This window comes from Sceloporus occidentalis, unplaced genomic scaffold (assembly GCF_023333645.1).
Source record: "Sceloporus occidentalis isolate IW3139 unplaced genomic scaffold, rSceOcc1.0.p SCAF_9, whole genome shotgun sequence".
Taxonomy (NCBI): domain Eukaryota; kingdom Metazoa; phylum Chordata; class Lepidosauria; order Squamata; family Phrynosomatidae; genus Sceloporus; species Sceloporus occidentalis.
Genome location: NW_028316989.1, coordinates 9,014,128 through 9,036,882, shown reverse-complemented (window position 1 = coordinate 9,036,882; position 22,755 = coordinate 9,014,128). Strand labels below are relative to the sequence as shown.

Here is a 22,755-nt window from a genome sequence, read left to right as displayed (position 1 = left end):
AAGACAGAAAACCCAGATGGAAATATAAGGAATCTTTCTGAAGAGAGAGAGCAGAACATTGGTACTTACCATGAAGGTTCCTTTTCAGCAGTGCTGGGGAGGGATTCTTTCAAGATGGGTCTGGTTCCTCACTCTTCACAGGCAGGGCAAATTGCCTGTCAGTAAAAATTCACCAGCCCAAAGGGAGCAAGCCAGTTCCATCCCTCCTCTACCTCTCTTTTCTTCCGTTAGAGCTCAAGAAACCTGGGCTATTATTTTTCACAAACCTATTTATCAAGAGGAAACAAGATCTGTCTGTCTGAGAAATGAGCTATCAGATATGATCTAACAAACTGCTGGGATACATCACTCCAAGAAACAGATGAAGGATGTTAAAATACTGAAGTTGAGCTGCTATTCATCTGGAGGATTGTGACTCAGGAATTTAGGGTGAGGATGTTTAAATCAAAACCTCCAGAACTACAGTTCAAATCAGACCTGTGCATTGTTTTATCGCTGGGGCAAATCAGAGTTTTCAGCATTATGGAAACAGATGAATTAGAATGAATGACCATACTGAGACTCAATTAGGATTAGACAGAAACCCTACAACAAGGTCAGGAAACCTCCTTCACACCAAGAGCCATATTCAGTTTCAGAGAAGTTCTTGTGGGTTTCCATTTTAGTGCTGGGTAGGGTCAAAAGTAAAAAGGGGAGTCTAAAAATACCAGCATATTTTAGCTTTTACTGAAAGTTACTAATCTTTAGGAGATACAGTGGTTCCTTGTTATCCACGGGGGTTTGGTTCCAGGTTCCTCCATGGATAACAAAATCTGTGGATGCTCAAGTCCCATTAAATCTAATGGCATAGCAAAATGGTGTCCCTTAATATATAATGGAAAACCATGGTGCCATTTCCAAAAAGCTGAACTATACAGTCAGCCCTCCTTATCCATGGATTTTTAAACAAATATTTTCAAGCTGTGAATGCTTGAATTTGTGGATAAAAAAAATCCATGGATAATGAGGGCTGACTGTATAGTTCAGCTTTTTGGAAATGGCAAGAAAACTTACAAAAGCTGTGAAAACACCAACTGATTATGTCTTTGGAAAGGCAAGATGGTCATCTTGGGAGTCCCAGGGGGCTGGATTGAGCCACAGCCTAAGGGTCCCCACCAGTGTCCTAGATGAAGAATCAACAAAGGGCTCAAGAACAGATGTTCCCCACTCCTATGTAGACTTCTATGTAAATCAGCTCACATAATGGCACAGTGAAAGAGGTATAAAGGAAACTGTCATAGAAGTAAGCATAAGTAATTAGCCAAATGATTATGGACAAGGAAGAGTTCTCCATTCAATATTTTTCTCATTGTTGGTCTAATTATGATAACTATTTTGGATGACAAGTCTAGATAAATAATTGCAAATTGGACTTGATAGTAGCATCTTCCCAACACAATCCCAATTATCATTCTTCAAAGCAAAGGCTACCATGTCAAATATATTTCTTACTGTTATGACATGATATTGATAATTAATAAAGCATCTACAGTACGCATGGTGCGTGGGAAAGCCTTGGCTGCAAAGCTATGTTTTTATCTGCACTGCTGAAAATGATTGTCCTGTTCATAATCACAAAAAGTCACTATAGGTTTCTGAGAAACAAGGCATGCCAGGCTAACCTGTTCTTTTTTGATAAAATTACCCGCTTGGTAGATAATGCTGTAGATACAGCATATATCTCAATTTCAGTAAGGTCTTTGACAAGGTTCCCCATGATATTCTTGCAGACAAGCTAGCTCTGCTCTAGACCCCACAGCAAACTCCAACTCCCAGAATCCCATAGCCTTGAGACAGGGCAGTTAAAGCAGTGCCAAACTGGGTTATTTCTCCAGCGTGGATACAGCCACAGATGGCCTCTGCAACTCTGAGCTGCAAGCATCTTAGATAGATTTAAGTAGGGATGGGCAACTGTGGGAGGCTAGGGGGGCTCATAATCCATGCCAGGAGACCTTGGAGGGCTGTACCCCTACCCTCTGCACAAACACATTCTAGGGGGCACTGATGGACCCAAAAGATTCTGAGTCATTTTTCATAATAGGAAGACATTGGAGATCACTTTTGATTTACTTCTTTAAAAAAACCCAACAACTCTCCTGAGCCTAAACTGGCCCAAGGAGGCCCAAAACATAGGGGAAATGCCTCCAAGACCCTTAGGGGACATCTTGGGGCAAAAAAATTGACCTCTGGGTGCCCGAAAAAAGGCCCTGGAGTTGCATGTGGCTTTGCCCCCTAATGAGTTAATGCAAGAGTTAAGTAGCATAGTGACCCAATTTTTCTTCTTCTGATGAAAAGCACTGCCGGTATCAATCAATGGAAATATGTGGTTCTAAGCCAGGTATTTCAATGAGAGCTCATGCACAGCCTACTTACGCATAGGCCTCGAAGTCCCCATTGTTCACAGCTTCTATCAGCTGCTCTGTTATCTTGATGATTTCTTGTTTGCGTGCTGCAAGTAGAGTCATGAGACGAAGGCAAGAAGAGAGGAAAAAAGAGAGAGGGGGAATAAGCATCAGTTTGTTAGCCATATGCCCTACAGCCTTAATAGAAAATGAGATCCATTGGTTGTCCTTCCATGCCCCACTTCTTTGTTTCTTACATGGGCAAGTCCTCTTCAGAAAGATTTTATAAGACAGCAACAAAGATATGTAGTGAATTAGACCAGGGAGATACAGATTCAAATCCCCACTCAGCCACAATGTAAAGTCAATCATACTTCAGCCTAATTGTTGCAGCGTTGTTGCAAAGACTAAACTGGGAAGACCATGATAAATACTGCCACAAACTTTTGGGAGACAGAAGAGTAGTAGTAGTAGTAGTAATAGTAGTAGTAGTAGTAACAATAATAAATGTTTCACAGTCTAATCAAGTGTTCTGCCTGAAGTTTTGGATCATCAATTATTTGGATTCTAGTGTAGAATCTAGGAATCAGCGATGTATTGCTGCAGTGTCACTTTTTGTAACCATGATACTGTGATCCTATCTATAGAGATTTCATCCAGGTATTTTGTCAGTCCATTTGGAATTGCTCTCTGAGCACCTATCAGTGCTGGAACTATAGCTGTTTTCTTTTTCTAGAGGTGCTGAATCTCAGATTGTAGGTATTTCATAATCTGCTACCCCTTGGATTTTCCCACATAAATAAATAATAATAAAGAGGGAAGGGAAGGGGAAAAGATACAGTACTGACTCAGTCTACACAGACTCAAGCACTCCTACTACCAATATAGGTTCCAGGTCATCCGCTTACATTGGAACAGAAGTAAATAACAGGGCTAACAACTAAAGCAGGGATTGCTTCTATGCTTATAGCCTTTAGGCAGAGCTGGAGGAGGGGGGATTGGCACTATAACTCCCAGAATCTGCTGGTGGTGGTGGTTTTTAGGAGTCAAAATCCATAAAAGTGATTTTTGCAAGTTCACACTTTAGAATGCAAGAAATTCCTGACAGCTTTCACCAGACTAGTATCTAATTCTTCACATGCGACAAGCACTCCAGTACAAAAATGTCACTTCCTTTCTGTCCTGGGGCTGCCCACAACTTCCCCAGCTGACGTGACCTGAATATATATCTGTAGCTGGGACACCTAGGCAGTCTGGGAAGTGACCCAATTAGATCACCATGAATAATGCAACACTCAAGGGGCAGACATGGTGTCAGCATCTTTGGCAAAGTAATCTCTTTGCAGCAGAAGCTTTTGGAAACTTACACTCTCATGGTGCTTGGAGCATCCATTTCATGCTTGCTGTACCCTGGATGGATCCAATGCCCCTATCAATAGACTTCTTTCCCATCAGAGTTTTGATCCCAGCTTTACACCAATATGGCAGTACCAGAAACCTCAGGAAGATAAACAAACCTGGAGAACCTCAGGAAGCACAAACCACTTAATTTGCTGCTCCTCACAAAAAACGTTGAAGTGTCTGTGTGTGTGTGTGTCTTTCAAACAGTCCAAAACCTAAATCAAACCAGATCTTCTGTTAACATATGCCATAATGCCATAGCTGCCTTACGCTGATGTAACTTCTGCTTACATCAATGCAAGTACTTTTAAAGACTCTGAAGAAATACTATCCTGTCTCCACTGTTGAATGCCTTTGTGCCAGATGTGGAAGGGAAGCTGGAAGCTCTTAGGTACAGCTTCCTTCACCCCACTCTAGATCCAAAACACAGTGCAGAAATAATCCAGTTTGAGACTGCTTTAATGCCCCTGGCTCAGTGCTAGGGAATCCTGGGGATAGTAGTTTATTGTGGCACCAGAGCTGACACAGAAAGCTACATGTCTCACAAAACTACAGGGCATCTCAAACTGGATTATTTCTGCAGTGTGTTTTGAACCCTAGTCGTGGGGGTGCACCTGGGCCATCACCCAGGAAATGAAGCAGCAACTTCTTCCTTCTCAAGAGGCAATGACTGCTTCTTATCCTTCTCTGGGAGTGCAAGGGATGCAAGACAGCTACAAGCAGTGGAGGGTACAGCTGTATCTGTGTACATACAACTGCCCTTTTGCACATGGGGGAAGGAGAACAAGTCAACACACACAGACACACACACTTCACCACTGGGTAAACTATGCTAGTGGAGAGTTATATTCTGAAAGACAACTAAGGGAGATTCTAAAAGGGGGCATTCCAGAATAATTTACAATTTGTAGTAGACTTTGTCTCACAATTTACTATACAGGTGGACAAACAGCTGCTGGGAAGAGCCATTTAAAACAGGAAAACAGTGCAGAGGAAAAATGTGAAGTCTTTTTGTAGTGTGATTTATGATTAATCTGGATAATATTACAAATATTATCCTACTAGATGTCCCAAATTTGGAAATGTTCCATACTTAATGAATGCACACAGTCACAGAGCAAAAACGAGTTTTCCAGAGTATTAATAGTGATGGAAACAACCAATGTCGGGGGAATCAGTGAATCAACATAACAAGCCTGTCCACACTACATTCTTAGCATAAAAGGTCACCTCTTTTTGCTAACTTCACAGCCACTCTTTCCCTTTGTTTCTATTTCTCTGTATCCCATTCAGAGATGCCCCATCCTATCCTGCCCAGAGGTTGCAGTTCTGTGCATATTCACCTAGGAGTAAATTCCGATCAACACAGTGGGATTTACTTTTGAGTAAATATGCACAGGATTGTTCTATAAAAACATGGGAGAACACTGTCCTTTAACTACCTTACTTATAGATAAAAGTACAGTTAATGCTGCTGAAGGGTATTGTGAAGGATATCTAATTCACAGCAAGTGATCTTAAACATACGCTGTCTTGGAGAAAGCAGTGGTCACTGAAGGCAGACGCTATTCTGATTTTATGTTGCTGCATTTTTCTTCTTGGGGATGAAAGGGAAAGAGATAAATGCCCTTCCTCTAACCTTCCAGAAAAGCCAGTTCTTACCTGTGAGTTTGCCTGTCATGCCTTCTTCCACCTTGAGCTGAGTACTTGCCTTATATCCTGCTCTAGCACTCTGCATGGCATCTCAACTCATCCTTGCCAATGTCTCCCTCCAGCTGTATATGGGCCAAGCTGTTATCCATCCCTGTAAACAAATACCATTGCCAGGGACTCCCACTTTTTCAGCAGGGGAAATATAGTTCACAGCTGAGAGAGGCGTGGGGAAAAAGAAACTTCTTTCCCATTTCCTGCAGTTGCTATTAGGTGCAAGAAAAAGCTGTGCCCTTGGATGCAACCAAAGACAGCTCTTGCACCCTTGTCTCTGCCATGACTTGCCATCAGCTACAAACAGTCTTGAAACTGAAGCCCTGAAGCTATCTATCATTAGGCATCTTCAGGCTTTGTGGAGTCCTCACTTTAGTAGAGAAGTGCTAAGGATATGTATGGAAACTGAAGTGATGCTTCCTTTATTGAGACTCCCTTGAAATTAATGTGTGGAATGGAGGAACTATTTGTCAGTAAATAAAAACACCTGTAATTGCAGGAAAGTCAGACAACCACATACAGCAAGAGGGGCAACTTTGCAAGGGGGTGCATCCATGCATCGGTCCATGTTCCAGAGTGCCCAAAGTGACACAATGTCAGTCCTAGCTGCCACTGTGGAATCTTAATAGAGTTATATTTTGTGTTATGGGTAGGCTCGGGAGGAGATTTTGGAGGGTCATGGGAAGCAAACCATTGTGGTTTGAGTACAACTGTGGCCAGGAAATCACCCCATTTGAAAAAATATTCTGAGAGATTTCAGGAGGGGAGGCATCTGGGGCTGCACTTAGGGGCCCCAATAGCCACATGCAACACACAGCTGGACTTGGCTCACCCCTGATGTAGAGCAGTTATCATTTAAAATGTTTTAACTGAATAAGAACATATTCCCAATTACAGTAACTGCCATGAATCCTGGCAATGCTAACTCCTCTCTTGCCATAGGTCAAGTTTCTTTCAGTTCTGTCACTGATTCTAAATAAGTACTCAATAATAACATTAATTGGACAGCATGATGGCAATTAAGTGGCAACATGATTACTGGCATCTTGTTAGGCATTTATATCATTGTAAATTAATTTACAATCACTTAAAAGTGAATTGTGATGTTGCACAATGCTTGTATTCTCAGAAGGGGAGCAGAGACCTAAATGCCTAGGATCACAGTGCAAATGGAGCCAGCAGCATGGCTAACACAAATGCATCCTAATGAATATGTCCCAATACACAGCTAAAATTCAACTGCAAATGATGACCAGAAGTGTGGAAATGTCATTTCTAGTGCTCCTGGAAGTGTCAATGAGGCCCATGGCGCAAAGAGCATGGGGGTGAAAGCTGGTCCCCACCTCCCATTGCTTCTCATTCACCAAGTGAACTATTAGGCACTATATGGATTATCAAGTTGTGTCATATATCTATTGCACTCACTCTGCTCACCTGCACACCTATCAGCTTGGTGAGACTAATGGGTTAGGATGTGAAGCCATGCAGCAACAGCATCACGCAGTTATTTGACACCTACAATGTGGCAAAGAGCACTGGGTTTGAACAGAACAAGTGAAGCTCAACTGCAGACCACTCAAGACCATGCTACTTACGATCTGAAGGTAGAGGGTTTGGGATGAGTGGAAGTAAGAAAAGTGGGGAGATAGCAGGTTGTGGCCCCTCAGCTTCTGGGGCTCCAGAACCCCGTTTCACCATGCTTAGGACATCAGACAACTTGTTGGCTGGTGTGAAACAGATGAAAGAAAGCATGGAGAGACTAGTAATAGAACAAACAAACAAAAATGAAAGAAAAGTGAAGAGGACTAGAAGTACAAGGGAGAAAGGGGTCAGATCAAGGAAGGGGGCTGAGAAAGCTGAAAATCAATCTCTCACCAAAGGCAATGGCACTTTAGAGACTGAGAGGTCTCTTATGAATTAAGAGCTGCCAAACAAATGCCTTCAAATAAAATAAATAAAAGTTCTATATTATACCAGTATAAAGAATATCTTTGGCTGGAATAGAGTGGGCATTCTTCACAGAATGGGTTATTACTTTTCAGCATGCTTTTCAACAACTTTCTCAAACTTGCCTCTTCTGGATCCAGTATTCATTCTCCTTTGATTTAATGAAGAATCTGGAAAAGTTTATAGACTGCAACTCCCAACATTCACAGTTTGCACAGCCAGTGGCTATGCTGCCTGGGGATTCTGAGAATGGTGGTTCAAAAGGGTGGGGGACTATTCCAAGATCTGATTTATTATGCATTAGACTTTGCCAGCATGACCTACTTCAGGATCTACTTAGACCACCACACACACCTAGGAGGTTCAGGAAAAGCAAGCAGCTGAAATAAGATTAATGTGGTTTAAAAATATAAAATCTATAGAAAAGTACCAGAGGAGGTTTCAGTGATGTCAGTTATAGAACAGCCACACCAGATTGCTAATTTCCTCTCAAGGGAGTGACTATGGAAGATCACCTCTTTAGCTGGCCTGCTTGAACATCCCAAAGGGTTTCAGAGCAGCCCAGAAATTGCAAAGAAGAAATCTTAGGGAACCCCCAAACACTACTTACATTGGGGAGGAAGAGGGTTGGCAACGTTGCAAGGAGGACATGGAAGGGTGATTGAGGACTTTGGCGCTTCACCTTCTGGTGGCCCAGTACCCTTTTTCACCATGCCCAATACGTCAGAGAGTTTGGCAGCTGGGGTAGGATAGATGAGAGAAGGGAAGGAAGGGAAAGACGTGAAAAACAAAGAAAATAGCAGAAAAGACATGTAGGGAAGTGGGGGAAATGATAACAACAAAAAAAGAATCAGCTTGAGGAAGGGGGAGGTAAGGGGTTATGAGTTGGGTCCTTTTAGATGTATTTTTAAAATGAATATAGTGCTTTCAGTTTTAAAACTGAATGAATATAAGACAGAGTGAGAAAAAGAGAGTCAGTATGTAGCAAAATAACACAGAGAGGGGGCCATGGACACCTCCTTTGCCCCATACTTGTCAGCTCCAACTCCCCATTTGTTATTGTTGCTAATCACCCTTGAGTCGATCTCAACTCATGGTGACCCTGTGGATGCGACATCTCCAAGGGTCCCTATCCTATGTTACTTTCTTTAGTTCTTGCAGATTCATACCTGTGGCCTCCTAAATGGAGTCTATCTATCTAGCACGTGGTCTTCCTCACTTTCTGCATCAATCAGGGAAACTACAACTTTCATTTAAAAGGATAAACAAAACAGAAAAAAAACTAGGAATCTGCAGAATGTCTGTGATACTCCACCTACATGCAGGTATCCTCTGCTACTTACTTTGGAAAGGAAGAGGATTTGCAGCACCTGAGGCTGGGTTGGGAAGGGGAATGGAAGGCTTTGGGTCTTCAGCATTGGGGGGCCCAGAACCCCTTTTCACCATGCCTAATACATCAGACAATTTGGCAGCTGGGGTGAGAGGAGGGAGAGAAAGAGGAAAAAACAAGTAAAACAGAAAAGACCAGAGATGAAAAATGAGTATGAAAGGTTAAAAAAAGAAATCAACTTGAAGAAAGAGACTTGTCATATAGCAAGGACATGGCTTTGACTGCTTGTTTCTTAAAGTATTTACATTTGGTATGGAAATTTGTGGCCCTCCATCTGCTGGACTTCAGATCATATCATCCTTTTCTATTAGCTATGCTGGTCAGGGCTGCTTGGAAGTGTTCTCCAAGAACATATGGATAGCCATGGTTGCCAACTCCAGACTTACACATTCAGGGAGTTCCATTCAGGGAACTGTAATATTTGTCCTTGCATGCTGGGATGAAAATGTGAAGACTTAAATTTCAGTTTACAGCACACAGGGGCTCTCTATTTGTGATATCAAATCCGATGCAACAGCCTCTTTAAATGCCTTTTAAAATATTTGCATAGAAGCACTCAGAGATGCTATGTAGCACTAAAAATGCTACAGTAAAGGAGAATGTATAGAGACTCTTCAACCAGTCCTTGATGTCACGTACCACTTACATTGGAGAAGAAGTGGATTTGCAACAACAGGAGGTGGAAAGGGCAAAGTAACAGAAGAATTCAATTCTTCTGCCTCTGGAGGGCCAGAACCTCATTTCACTATGCCTGGTACATCAGAGAGTTTGGAAGCTGGGTTGGGACAGATGGGAATAGAGAGGGTAAAAAGGGAAAGAAAACCATTTAAATGTAGGGCAGGAAAGAAAAGTACTAGGAAGAGATGCTAGAAAATGGAAACAGGACAGAATGTTATATAGGGGGTTCTTCTAATATTATTCATCTTTCTAATATTCTTCAAAAACTCCTAGTCTAAAATAGTGGCTGGCATCCTATATTGTAGTTACAGATCTGGACCCTACAATTAGGAGGGTCCAGATCTCTCTGTGTTCAGTAATGTTATATATATTCATGATCTTGGCACTATTGCCATGATCATAAATTCCTCCCGCACTACAAACTTACCTTAACAGCTAGCAGCTGCACTGAGTGATAGAAGGCTGCTCTACAACAGGATAATACATCCAGCTCCCTTTTGCCGACTAGCAGGGCTCCGACAATCAGAAGCAGGACCTCTGTTGCAATTCCTCATCACAGGTTTTCTTCCTGGCAAGACGAGACTAGTAACATCCCGCTCCTGTGTCTCAATTGCCAGCAGAACAGAACTGGATTGCTCAGTGCAGCTGCATGCTGTTAAGGTAGGCGTGTGGTACGCTGGAGACATCACTTTGTTATGCATTTGAAACTAAGTACATGATATAAACCCTTGGCCAGTACTCCTAATATACCTGAAACATTGCTGTGAGTGCAAAGAAATTTTAGAAAAATCCCTCTCCCCTCAATGTTTTATTGCCTTCGAACAACAAACTTCTTTAGCCTTTCCAGGCTCACACAGCGGCTGCATGAGGACTCACCTCCAACCTAGTCATTTTAGGGGAAATGCTTTCCATGAATAAGCACTGTTTTCATTCTTTTGCAAAAGAAACACACAACGTTCACTTTCAGAAGCGGAAATAAGAAAATACTATTAATGCTGCAGGCTTCTGAGCAACCTCTCCCAATTCTTTCCGTACAGTGCACAACTCAAGAAATAATTAATTTTAAGTACTACTTGAGCAGTGCAAGGTCACATATAAAAACTACAAATGCTTTGTGTGACAGGCCTTCTTGGATGCTGTGTCCAGTGCTGCAAACTCTAATTCAGCTACTTACACTGGGGAGGCAGAGGGTTTGCAATAGCTGGAGATGTACAGGGTGAAGAGACCGACGTTATTGATTCTTCCGCTTCTGGGGCCCCTGATCCTTTTTTCACCATGCCAAATATATCAGACAGTTTGGTGGCTAGGCCAGGACAGATGAGCAAAGGAAAGGAGAAGGAGAAATGAGAGAAAGCAAATACAATGGAAAAATAACAGAGGAATGGAGAAAGCTGGAAAGATGGATTAAGAAACATCTAACATCAGCCCACCAAATAACTGAAGCATAAATTGTGTTATTATTTGTACATTTATGGCTGCTTAACACTGGTACATAATAATTTTTGGATGCAGACTGAGCTAGCTGAAATCTATGGAACAAATCGGTAACATCTTAAATTATTATGGACCCAGTGCTAATAATTATCAATGTACTCAGGTTTATCTCTTTGGGATTATTCTCCAGAACAAATGGCTCATATCATGGTTTCCTACTCCATGATCAAGTTGTATAAGACGCAGCCTCACACACTGCCTCTTATCCATTAGCTGCCTTGCCTGCCAGAAGAAGGGATCAGATGTTTCTGCAACAATACCTGTGATGTATGAACTTAAGAAACTGTTCCATTTAAGCTGTGACTTGAGAACAAGCCAAGCGTCTATTTATGGTATGTTCTCAAACCATAGGCTAAACAAACCACAGTTTTCAAAGTTTAGATATCACTGAAATTTTTAGTTAGCTTAACATTGAAAGTTGATGCTTTAGATCCCCTCTTCTGCTGCATAAAAGAGAAAGTGAGGTGTGTGTGGGAGTTTCATAAATCTGAATGGATGCTTGGAAAGTGTAGGGAAAAAGCAGGTATTTCTCTATGAATTTTGTCCCTGGTTTGGGGCTTTTATTACCAGGCATCATCCACACTGAGTGGAAAGTAGAAATTAGAAATACAAGGGCCTTGTGACTTACAAGCAGCAGCAATAGCAGCAGCAGAAACAGAGGGCATCAGTGACATCTGCACACTGGGAGGAATTTCAGGGACAGATCCTGGATTCACCTGGATTTTTACAACCTCATTATCAGTGGTCTTAACTGGTGAGAATGGGTGCGAGATGAGAAAAAAGAAAGAAAGAAAAACATAAAGAAAATAAAACAGATTCTTAAAAAGGCAGCTTTGGTGTGAGAAAAGAGGAAAATGAGCAAAGGAAAGCAGAATATACATTAATAAGGAAAGAAAAATGGATGGAGAAATGGAATATATACAAATGTGGCAAGAGGACATCTAACTACAGGGCTTGACTCGTGAGAAAAACAAATCACATTCTTTGTACAGCGTTCTCATGTTCAAAGCAGTTTACAAACCCTTATGCCAACAACAGTCATGTATTATCATCCCATATTACAAATGGAAGGGAAAAAGAGGTATGGAGGCTAAGAGGTAATGGCAGATCATACAATGACTTAGCAACTAAAAGTTGAGATTTGGACCAATGACACCCTGGATTATAAATAATGATTTTCACCTTTGTCAGAACATGGAATGAACCTACTACAATTCTCAACGTCTCTCATTTAGTTTGAGATCAGTGGTCCAAAAAAGTAGCCTTTCCAAGCCTGACTATTATTGTACTACGGATAATCAAGATACCTGTGATTTCATACCTTCCCACTAGGCTGCAGAGTAGCTGCACTGCAATGCATGTTTGCTTTGGATGCTTGGGAATTGTAAGACGAGACGGAGTAATTTAACACCTCAAATGTGTTAATGTTATAAAATATAAATAGGCCAATTTAAGAACAATACCACAGACCTACTTAGAACACCATGCTTACATAGTAACTTAATCAGACTAAATTCTAGTGTATCATTTCCTAAAAGAATTAGTTAGCTAAACCTTGGAATGCTTTTGCTGTTTCTAAGTTTCCTTTCTCTAGAAAGGTCAGGATGATGTTGCAGTTTAGTCTTTATCTCACTCTTCCTCTGTGTCAATGTATAACCTTGTTTGCTTGTGGTCACCTCTTTCTTTTGATGCTATTTGTGCTTTGTTTCCTAGTGTAGGAAGCTAAGGAGTAGCCGTCTAGCAAAGCTGAGGCTGCATCCTCTCCAATTTTTCCATTAGTTTTCTTTTGCTTCTTTCTCACCCATGGTCAGATTATCATGGTACAATTACTCCAGCCCCTTTACTGGCTAATGACCCAGTGCTAATGTAGACTATGTATACCATGCTTCCTAGTTTTCCTCCAGTAACCGCCTGGTGTTTCTGTTGTGAACAGTATCTTGTGTGATACTTGAGTAATTTAGCAATAATGCATGTGATCAGGCTGTCATTCTCCCCAACGTTGCTGGGCTAAAAATGGAAGATTGTTGTGTATGACTACTGAACTACTTAATTTCTGTGCTACTGATCTCAGAATATATATCACACATCTGCATATGAGGAATTCTATTTTGGGAATTGTTCCAGAGTCCAACCATCTTAATCTGTCCTTGCCCCCTTTTCGGGTTGTCAGACTGAAAACTGGAGAGTGTTCCTGCTTAAGTTCTTGAAAATATAATATAATATCCACCAACAATAGTCATAGGACACAGACCTGTCCTTAGGCTATTCCTGCAACATCCTAGTTACCTACATAGGTTTCTCTGGTTTCTATGATGAAAGGCTACTTGCACTTCACTCTAGAGTTTCTCCCATTTTGGGACTGTAGGACATAGGGATGTTTAATCCGTCTTCTAGAAAACAAAGCCAGTCTGGCTACTCATAAGATACCTCTGTTCAGAGAAAGAACCACAACCTGTCATAGAAATCTTGTACCACAAAATTAGCCTCCAGAAAACAAGCCTCTTCTGCACTACAACGTATCCAGACCTGCATTGTGAACAACCTCAAGATGATATGCTTGAAAACAAACATCCATTTAGGTATTAAGGGGGGAAAGATAATACGGGATACAGAGTCCTAAGAACAATGATCTGGAAGTAAACCCCATTGAACTCAGTAGGGCATAATTTTAAGTATACATGTATGGGAAGGCACTGGTGATACCAGCTCCCTCCATTACATTATCCTGAATACGAAGAGAACAATTCCCGAAAGTATCCAAAGTAGCAGGAACTACTTGAATTTGGTCTTTTTACAATACTCAGTAACCCCACTGAAGAGAAACAATAAACATTTACATCAATATTTGTTGTGCCTGCCAGGAACAAACATAGACATTCTGAAGTCCAAGCAACTTTGCTATATAATCTGAAAAGTATTCTTTTACAACATTTCTCAGTATTCTTTCACAACATTGATCTTCAACAGGTGGGTTGTAAAAGTAGGTTTTGACACAACCTAAAATTAACCTTCCAGAGAAAATTGGGTATACTCTGATAAAAAAATTGAAGTAGGCTCCCATATTTTACAACGCTTTATAAATAAAGGTTAATAATAATAATAATAATAATAATAATAATAATAATAATATTGCAGTTTAGATTACAGGGGGATTCCTAGATCTAAAAAAGGTGAAGGCTATCAGCCTTTAATGCTGCAAAAGATCACCACATAGTTATTTGACTGTACTCAGCATAAGTTCCACTCTTAAAAAGATTGTCATCTCAACAAATTCTTGACTTGTTTATTACAACAGAGTTGCTCTTGCTGTCAACTTTCGTAACACCGAAATAAGTCACCGCCATCCCAAGCATCAGACTTGCAACACAGATTACAGGTTGGTCTTCCTTATCCAGAAGTCTGAAATCCAAAATATTCCAGAATTGTTCACACGGGTGGCTGAGATAGTGACACCTTTGCTTTCTGATGGTTCATTGTACGCAAACTTTGTTTCATGCACAAAACTATTTAAAATACTGTGTATAAAATTGCCTTCAGGCGATGTGTATAAAGGGCATACAAAGGGTAAATGAATTTCATGTAAAGAATTGGGTCCCATCCCCAAGATACCTCATTATGTATATGCAAATACTCCAAAAAAAACTCTGAAATCCCAAACACTTTTGGTCCCATGCATTTCAGATCAGGGAGACTCAACCCATATTATATTTTTTCAGATTATTGTTGTTACTACTACTACTAACAGTAGTAGGATGGAATGTCAACATTAAAACAGTATTAAACTACTGACAATATTATAACGATCTAAAACACTCGAAAAGGACAAAACGTAATTAAGAATAGTTCAATTTGGAACAACACAGCACCTTTCCAAATATTTTAAAAGGAGAGGGCCATTCTCTCCTAGCCTCCCTAGGAAAGGAATCCCAGAGCCTAGGGGAAGCCATTGAGAAGGCTATATTTCATGTCACCACCAAGTGTACTTGTAAAGATGGTTGAAAAAAGGGCTGTTCCTAAGCATCTCAAGGCCCAGGCATCCTTATATGAGGAGATATGGTCCATAAGACAACCTAGATTTTAGCCACAAAGGGATTTATAGGTCATTACCAACACTTTGAATTGTGCCTGGAAACAGCCCAGCAGCCAGTGGAGCTGTTAAACCAGAGAACTTGTATGATATCTGTAACCAGCTTCAGTTATAGTACACAACAAGGACAGAAATATAAGTGATTAAAAAATATTGATTAAAAAAGACACTTAAATTTAATGTTCACTGCAACACAATAGCACTGTGCAGCACCTATGGGCAACGCTTATGGCAAAACAAACACTGTGTTCCCCAAAAACGGAAAACTAGGGCAGTAATCTATGGTTTGTTTATTTATTTCATTTATATGCTGCTTTCTAGGAAAAGAACCCAAAGTGGCTGACAGATAAAACCAGTTAAATTTTTTTACAATAAAACTTTTTAAAACAATTACAATCGCCTTGCTAAAATATTATAGACGTGCATTAAATGTGCAAAAGGTAAAGGAAAAACATAAATAGATCCCCCCGCCCACATATAAACGCATCCCTGACAAAGATTATATATTAAAAGCCTGATTGAATAAAAATGTCTTTGGCTGCGGGTGAAAGAAAAGCGGGGAGGAGGCCAGCCTAGCCTCCCATTTCCTCACCAAACAAGCCTGTGATGGTGGCAGGACCAAAAGAAAGCCTTCTCCTGAAGATCTTAGGGCTTTAGCAGGTTTGTATGGGGAGACATGGTCCATCAATAGGAGTCAATATGAGTCTGAGTCAATCCACCTGCAAAGTGGTCTTTCTTGTCTCCTACTGCTTTCTGTCTAACCATTTGTTATTTTCTTTTCTAATGAGACATGCCTTGTTGCAATATGTCCAAAGCACAAGAGTCTCACTTTAGTCACTTTGGCTTCTAGAGAGAGTTCAGACTCTATTTGCTCTAAGACCCATTCATTTCTCTTAAGGATGGGTATCCTTAAAATTCTCCTTCCTCTTCTACACAGCCATTAAAAGTACAGGCGCTTTCTCCATTTTTTGCTCTTAACAACTTTACTCCATTGCCATTCTACCCAGGACACGTTCACTCTCTGCTAACCTGTACCTGTGCATTTCCCTCATGTGTGTTTTTCATGGCTTCCAAGGATCAAATGTACGGTTAGCCCCCAAAGGCCTCAAGTGCTGGTAGTTTCATGTTACTAGCTTTTAATCTCACAACACTTTGGTTTTCTGGATGCCCCCTTAAGACCATACCTTTCGTGTCTTCATCCTCTATGGTGGTGTTTGTGCTGTCGGATGATTCCTGTGGAAAGATATAGGGGTAGGAGGAGGAAAAAACCAAAATGTTAGTGGTTCTGGCCAGAAACAAACACTTGAGGACATGCTGGGACTGTAGCCAAAGAGGGATAAAATGAAAAGAAGGTTCAACCTTTTTCAACAGCCCTGCCTCAAATCCCCAAAAAGTGACTATTAATCAGGACTTTTCATTTTTCCGCACCTAAGTGTAACATCTCTAAAACCAAGTAGTTTCAAAGATATAAAAGGGATTCTACCAGAGAAAAGCAAAGGCGTTAATTAAGAGACTTTCAGTAATGTCTCAAGTCTTCTCTTTTTCAAAATATTATCACAACTCCATAACTGTTCCTTTGAACCATATTTATCTTTGGATGTATATCTGGAAATCCCTCTGAAGAGTGTCTATTTCCTTTAAAAATGAAATAAATTGAGTCTGAATATGGAAAATGTAGTACTTGTTCCCAATTGCACAGAAGGGGAGAAACAGACATCTGCCTGGCTCGCCCATTTGTTTTTCTTGCTTCTGGGAGTGGAAATACATGCACCTCTGCTGTACTGCAATCTGTTACAATTGCAGAACACCTCAAGAGGGCACAAATCTCAATATGAGTTCGGCCTGGAATTGGTACCACAAACAATGAAGATAAAGGGAAAATAGACACACAACAGACTTTTGCTTCTGCTTATGCATTAATTGCAGTTCTTAGGTTCACCTAGACTGTAATTGCTAAGGAAATGGTGATCTTCTGGCTGAAGTAGATGCTGGGCACTTGGCACCTACAGTAATATAATCTGCCATTCCAGTGTGCCGATTTACACAGCATAGCTCATAATAGCATGCAATTTCCTCTTCCCCCGGCAGTTTATCATTAACACCTCTCTCACTCTCAAGAATGTCCAATTCTGTATGGATAATATACTGATGTGCCAGGAAAGGGTAACACACACCAATGAGCAAGAAGATGGCACCACAAGTTGAGAGATGCTCTGAGCTGCAGGGCTGAGAAAGACAGCAGGAAGTATATCTAAGTTCTCCATGTTGTTTCTGTGACCATTTTTCTTAGGGAATTCCCATTTGTACTACAAGCTGGGATATAAAACCTTAAAGGTCTCAGAAATCCCCTGTAATGAATTATGAAGCTACTGTGCGCAACTGTCAGGGTCAGGCACTCTCCAAATGCCCTTACCCTGTGACTTGCCTCTTCCCCATTCCCATCACATGAAATAGGAGACTCTGGCTTAATACCAGTTCATAAACCAAGCAAATAAGTTATGAGTGCTTGGCCCTGGTTCTTCCCAATGGCTTCATAATCCCTACTGTCATTCGTACTTTGTGCAAATACTTTCCAGCACATTTCACCCTATTCATTAAAATTATACCAGATTAAACCTTTAAGGGAGAAAGAGAGAGAGAGAGAGAGAGAGAGAGAGAGAGAATTACCTAGTGAGCCAATACAAAACAGCAAATGAGCACCTTCCCAATAAATCAAACATTCTAATACAGGTTAGATCCAGCGAAAAAGAAATAAAAACTAGTTACAATTTATTGTAATTAATTTCTTTGGCCAGCAACCAAGGCTATGTGAAATTATAATACATTTCAATTGTAACTCAATGAGAAATAATAACTTTCTTTTTGTGCTGCAACCATCATACTGTCATAGTTAGGGAGTTGTGGCCTTGCAACAGAGGTAGCTTGTGCTATGCCTCTTATAATTAGATAAAACGAATAAATAAGTAATAATTATTTTTTGAGAAACACAACTCCTTTTGGGGCCTTGAAACTATATGTATAACTAATTATTTTTAAAAGTTACTTTCCAAGGTCTGCTTATGATGATGAATATAGTTTAAAGAGCATTTTAGAGTTCTTCCCAGGGCGATTCAGTTTACTAAGCAGGCGAGAACTGTGCGCTGCTGCAAAGGGTGTGTATTCAGCTCATGGACACTTCGATGCCCCTGTTATATTCTGCCTCTGTTATATTCTGTGCAGAATGTTTAACCTTCTCTTGTCCTTCGGTGTGCTGCTTCCATTATGCGAAAACCATTCTTTTGCTTACAGCCTATGACCGCTATGCCAGCTGCACTGCAGGACAGAAATAATTTAATAGAAAGAGGGAAGTTCTGGAGCGAGGTCACAGGATGTGAGAGTGGCACTGTTTTTGTGAAGCAGCATTTCCATTCACAGTGCATACGGTTGTCCCAGTTAGTCATAGAGACTAAGCCAGCTCCATGCAAAATCCCCTTGCCTCAGTGAAAATAGTTGCCAAAGAACAGAGAATAAGGGAAGACTTGGCTTAATCAGAGGTTGAGCAAGTTCCCGCTGCTGAGCTCCGGTCCTTCCATTGGAAGACTTCAGTAGGAGCCGTAGCTTAGTAACTACCACTTGCCAGTAAAAAAAAGACATGGCCCACTGTGGCCTAGGTGAATTTTAAGTGGTTAAAATTGTAGTCCTCCAAGATGGTCCCTTCCAACTCTTAAGATTCTGTGATTCTGTAAATCTTGTAGCATCTTTGAGACTAGGGAGATTATCACACAAGGCTTTTTAAACTGCAACTCAAGTTGGAGAATAGTGTCTTTGGCCATACTTATTGCATATCGTTGTCTCTGTCTCATTGCTACTTTGCCTGCAAACTGTTGGCACAGTGTCCCTTTTCATTGATGGGAAAACCTACCAATAAGCTCCCAATTCTGCTGCTTCTCTATTACTCCACAGATGCAATAGGTTTCTCCTGCTGTAGTTCTGCTGCTGGGCAGTTACATGGCATCAGTGAGTGTGATTCCTTGCCTCTCCCGCATCCCTTTCAATATTCCCAAACAGGCTATTATTTTTTCCCTTTTATTTATTTATTTTTACTGAATCACATTAACGTAACTCTGCAATTGCAATACAAATTTTAAAAAACAACCATGAAAGGCATGCAAGGTAGGATGCAGAGCAGGAAGGAGAGCTTAAGGAAGAATGTGTAAGAGAGCATGAGGGGCCACTGATCACACCAATAGCCAGTCACGCTATTTCAGAGGCATGCAATAATGAATTCTTCTAGATTGATATGTTTCTGATTCCTTTTACTTATACAATGGTGGTGAGACTGAGGCTTGCGTGATAATGTCCTAAGAGAAAGCAATTCCTAGTATAAGCTCTAGTAGACTCTAGCCAACTTGAATCTAATGAAAGAGATTGTAGTCCATGAAAGCTTTGCACCAGATTTTTTTTTCTCATTCAGTCTCAAAGGTGATACAGGATTTCTTGATAGGATTAAAGTAAGCCATGGCAGATTCATGGATCTATTACTTGACCAGGGGGACACACATTAAAAAATAGTGGTGAAATTACTAACTAAAACAAGATCCAGTTGCCAGTTATCTTCTCTCAATCATAGCAGTGGTTCCCAAACATAGGTCCTCCAAGTGTTTTGAACTTCACCTAACAGAATTCATGATTGTTGGCCAAAGTAGCTGGAGCTTCTGGGCATTGAAGTCTTTTGAGTTTTGGGGATCGCTGCTGTATTGTAAAGCTTATGTAACCTTTACATAAAAGGTGAGCAAAATGCAGACTGCCAGATATGGTTGGACTGCAACTCCTAGCAGCCGCTGAGGAATACTAGGAGCTGTAGTCTAACATTATCTGCAGGCTGATCCTCACTTTGCCCCTCTGTTTTACAGGAAAGCATATTGACCACTTGGTACTGCATCTGAAGAAGTGGGCCTATATTCACAAAAGCTTTTGCAAAATTTTTAAAACAAATCTTAAAGATGCTGCCACGTTTTTATTTCTTCCACTGCCTTTCTCCTTTTCATGTTGTAGGGCTGTACTCTTATTAGTTGTTCCACCCTTCTGTAATCGTGTGTTGCAGCAACCTTTGTTCTTATAAAATCCCCCTATTACTGTTCTTTTGTCCACCTGAAGGGCAGAATAATTTCAACAGCTCAGGCATAAAAAGGCAAAAGCAGCTGGGTGTTGGTTCTTAGCGCTTTCAAAAATATTGATTTTAGAGAAGGTCCCACTTTCCTTCTCCACATGAACCAGCTTTTCCTAGTACTAACTGTTTGAACTGCAGCCTTTCTTTTTCTTATTTTGGGATTGACAAAGGTGGCTGTTGGATCAGGCTAGATTAAAGAAGTGGTGACAAGAAGCGTAGGAGGTGTGGATTATAATTTATATAGTACAGCGATTCTTCTTAACTCAAATTGCTAGAGAACAACAAAAGCAGCAAAGCTGTTGAAACCTGTATTACGGAACAGATTTGGGGGGACAACACCAAGAAAATAAAAATAGCACTGGTAAAATGTGATTAAAAAGCTTGTATTTGAGGGATGTTTCCTTAAATGTTTATCAGTGTAGAAGAAAGTTGTTGGTCAAAAATTAACTTGTCAATGTGAGGGAAATTTATAGTACATTCAGAGCATACAAAGCAGAATATCAGGCTTTTTGTAGAGTAGAATGGTTAAGAGATTTTTTGTAGGGACTCTTTGTATCTGTCCATCTGGAACAAAGATTGCAGGACTATGCTAAAAACAAGAAGAGACAAACAACTGATATCTTTTTTTGTTCTTTTCAGACTACATGTTTTTAAAGACAATTTTCATATCGTACCTTCTAATATACCCCTTTCCTTAAACACTATCATGCACTTGTGTTTAAAGACAACTTTCATATTGTATATCCCTCTGATAAAGAAAACAAATTGAAATACGTTGGAACAATATATTGGTTTATCATAGATCCCTACATTCTTTAACCAAATACAACTTTCTGACATTAATGCCCAGGTTAGTTTTTCAAAGTATAAGTACTGTTATACCAACATCTGTTTTCTTTCTGGAAATATTCTATCTAGAAGATGGAAAAAGAAAGAAAGAAAGAAAGAAAGAAAATTGGAGGGCACCACCGGTTTCTTTGGACTCTTCCTAGTGATTAGTGTTTTCATACCAAACTTGTTAAAAAACTGCTCATCTTCCCCAAGCTCCATTTAATAGCTATACCAGATGCACAGAGTGAATGGGCTTGAAGAGGAAGCATAAAAATAATGATAACAGAAATTAAATCCCTGCAGCAGAGAATGGGTAAAAAAATGCAGGTTTGGGTGGAGGAAAGGGCTGTGTCCGAGCAATGGATGATTGTGGCATGGAGTAAATAGGGTCAGTCCTCAGCCAATCCGACATCTTGGATTGGTCTCTTTGGTCTGCCTTGGCTGCGTTCTTTCACTTCAGAATGAAGGAGCTCAATATTGCTGCTCTCTGGGTAGCTCCTCTGGGGTCAGAGTAGAGGCTTTTATCTGCACCCTGTCACCCAGAGCAAAAGCCCAGCTACTAAGGATTACCTCTCACTTCCACAACATACATAATTCCAATTACTAGTTAAGAACAACCAGCATTCTCCTTCTCTGTCTCTTTTGCCAACCAGACTCTTTGGGAAATACTGAAGCAATGTATGACCACACTCCAGGGAAGGAGGTCACAACAATTTTCACCTCCCTCCAACAATAGGTGGAGAGCCTAAACTGCTATGGTTCTCTAAGAATGTTGATTCTGTTAAAATCATCACTTTCAGTGACACTGGAAGGCTCAAACTAGTGTACATGAAGGAATGGGGAGAGCAAAGAAATGACCTACCACCCAGAGAACCAGCTCCATATTCCTTAACATTCCTTAACATACACTGACTCTCCAAAAGGACTAAGTTCCATGGAAAGTCACTTCCCAAAATAAAACTGTAATGGTCCGGATTTAATTTGACAGGATTTCAGATGCACTGAAATAGGGGGTGCAAAACCTAAACCTACAGTCTGTCCCCAGAGGTGAAATTACACAGCAATGCAAGGAGCAGAAAAGTCAATTTTTATCCCAGATCACAAAAGGGCAAACTGAGGAGAAGGAAAGACAGGCAGCAGTACCTTAATGCCGTCCACTGGGTTATGGATAACGGTGGTTTGAGGTTCCTACAGAGGAAGGAAGGATGAACCAAAGAAGAACAAAACGAAGAAGAGAAAGAAACAAAAGAAGAGATAAAGAAGAGGTGGTAGTTAGAATAGAAGGGGGGGGGGATGGAGCAGAAAATGATGATAAAAATGTGGAGAAAGGGGAAGAAGGTGAAGAAAGACCAAGACCCACATAAGAGCAGGGAAGGGGGAACAGAATGGAAGGGAAAAAAGCAAAAGGCAATTAGTTCAGCAAAAGGCAAATGATTAACAAACAGAAAGTGGCAGAGTAAATCAGGAAGAGAAGAATCAAAACTGGATTTTCCATGAATGAAACCAAAAAATCATATTCAACCCATGACAAGATTGCTGTGAGCTCCTTGGAAATGGAGAGTGCAAGCTGAGATCTACATTCAACCCTTCTGCAGGCCTAAAAGACTATTGCAATTGGGAGAATGGTAGAGCGTTGGGGAAGAGAAAATGCCAAGAATGAATTCCCCAAGGAGGTGAGGCCAATCCGTACCTG

At 40.6% G+C, this 22,755-nt stretch overlaps 2 protein-coding genes across 10 annotated transcripts in view; one reads left to right on the top strand and one right to left on the bottom strand.

The window, feature by feature from the left end:
- The window catches only part of CAMK2B (calcium/calmodulin dependent protein kinase II beta), a 170,010-nt gene that overhangs the window by 9,408 nt on the left and 137,847 nt on the right, over positions 1–22,755 (bottom strand). For 4 of the 9 annotated variants that reach the window (XM_089538410.1, XM_089538408.1, XM_089538411.1 and 1 more), the window contains 2 exons: positions 16,267–16,315; positions 2,413–2,488 (listed from right to left, as the gene is read on the bottom strand). In XM_089538410.1, the coding sequence (XP_089394536.1) occupies positions 2,413–2,488; positions 16,267–16,315 (125 nt within the window). Of the gene's footprint in view, positions 1–2,412; positions 2,489–7,081; positions 7,211–8,043; positions 8,173–8,776; positions 8,906–10,675; positions 10,805–11,623; positions 11,747–16,266; positions 16,316–22,205; positions 22,251–22,755 lie in introns of all 9 variants that reach the window. The other 5 variants (XM_089538404.1, XM_089538405.1, XM_089538407.1 and 2 more) reach the window with 3 other exon arrangements.
- The window catches only part of YKT6 (YKT6 vesicular SNARE protein), a 70,836-nt gene that overhangs the window by 26,576 nt on the left and 21,505 nt on the right, over positions 1–22,755 (top strand). The gene's annotated exons all lie outside the window — the stretch shown is intronic.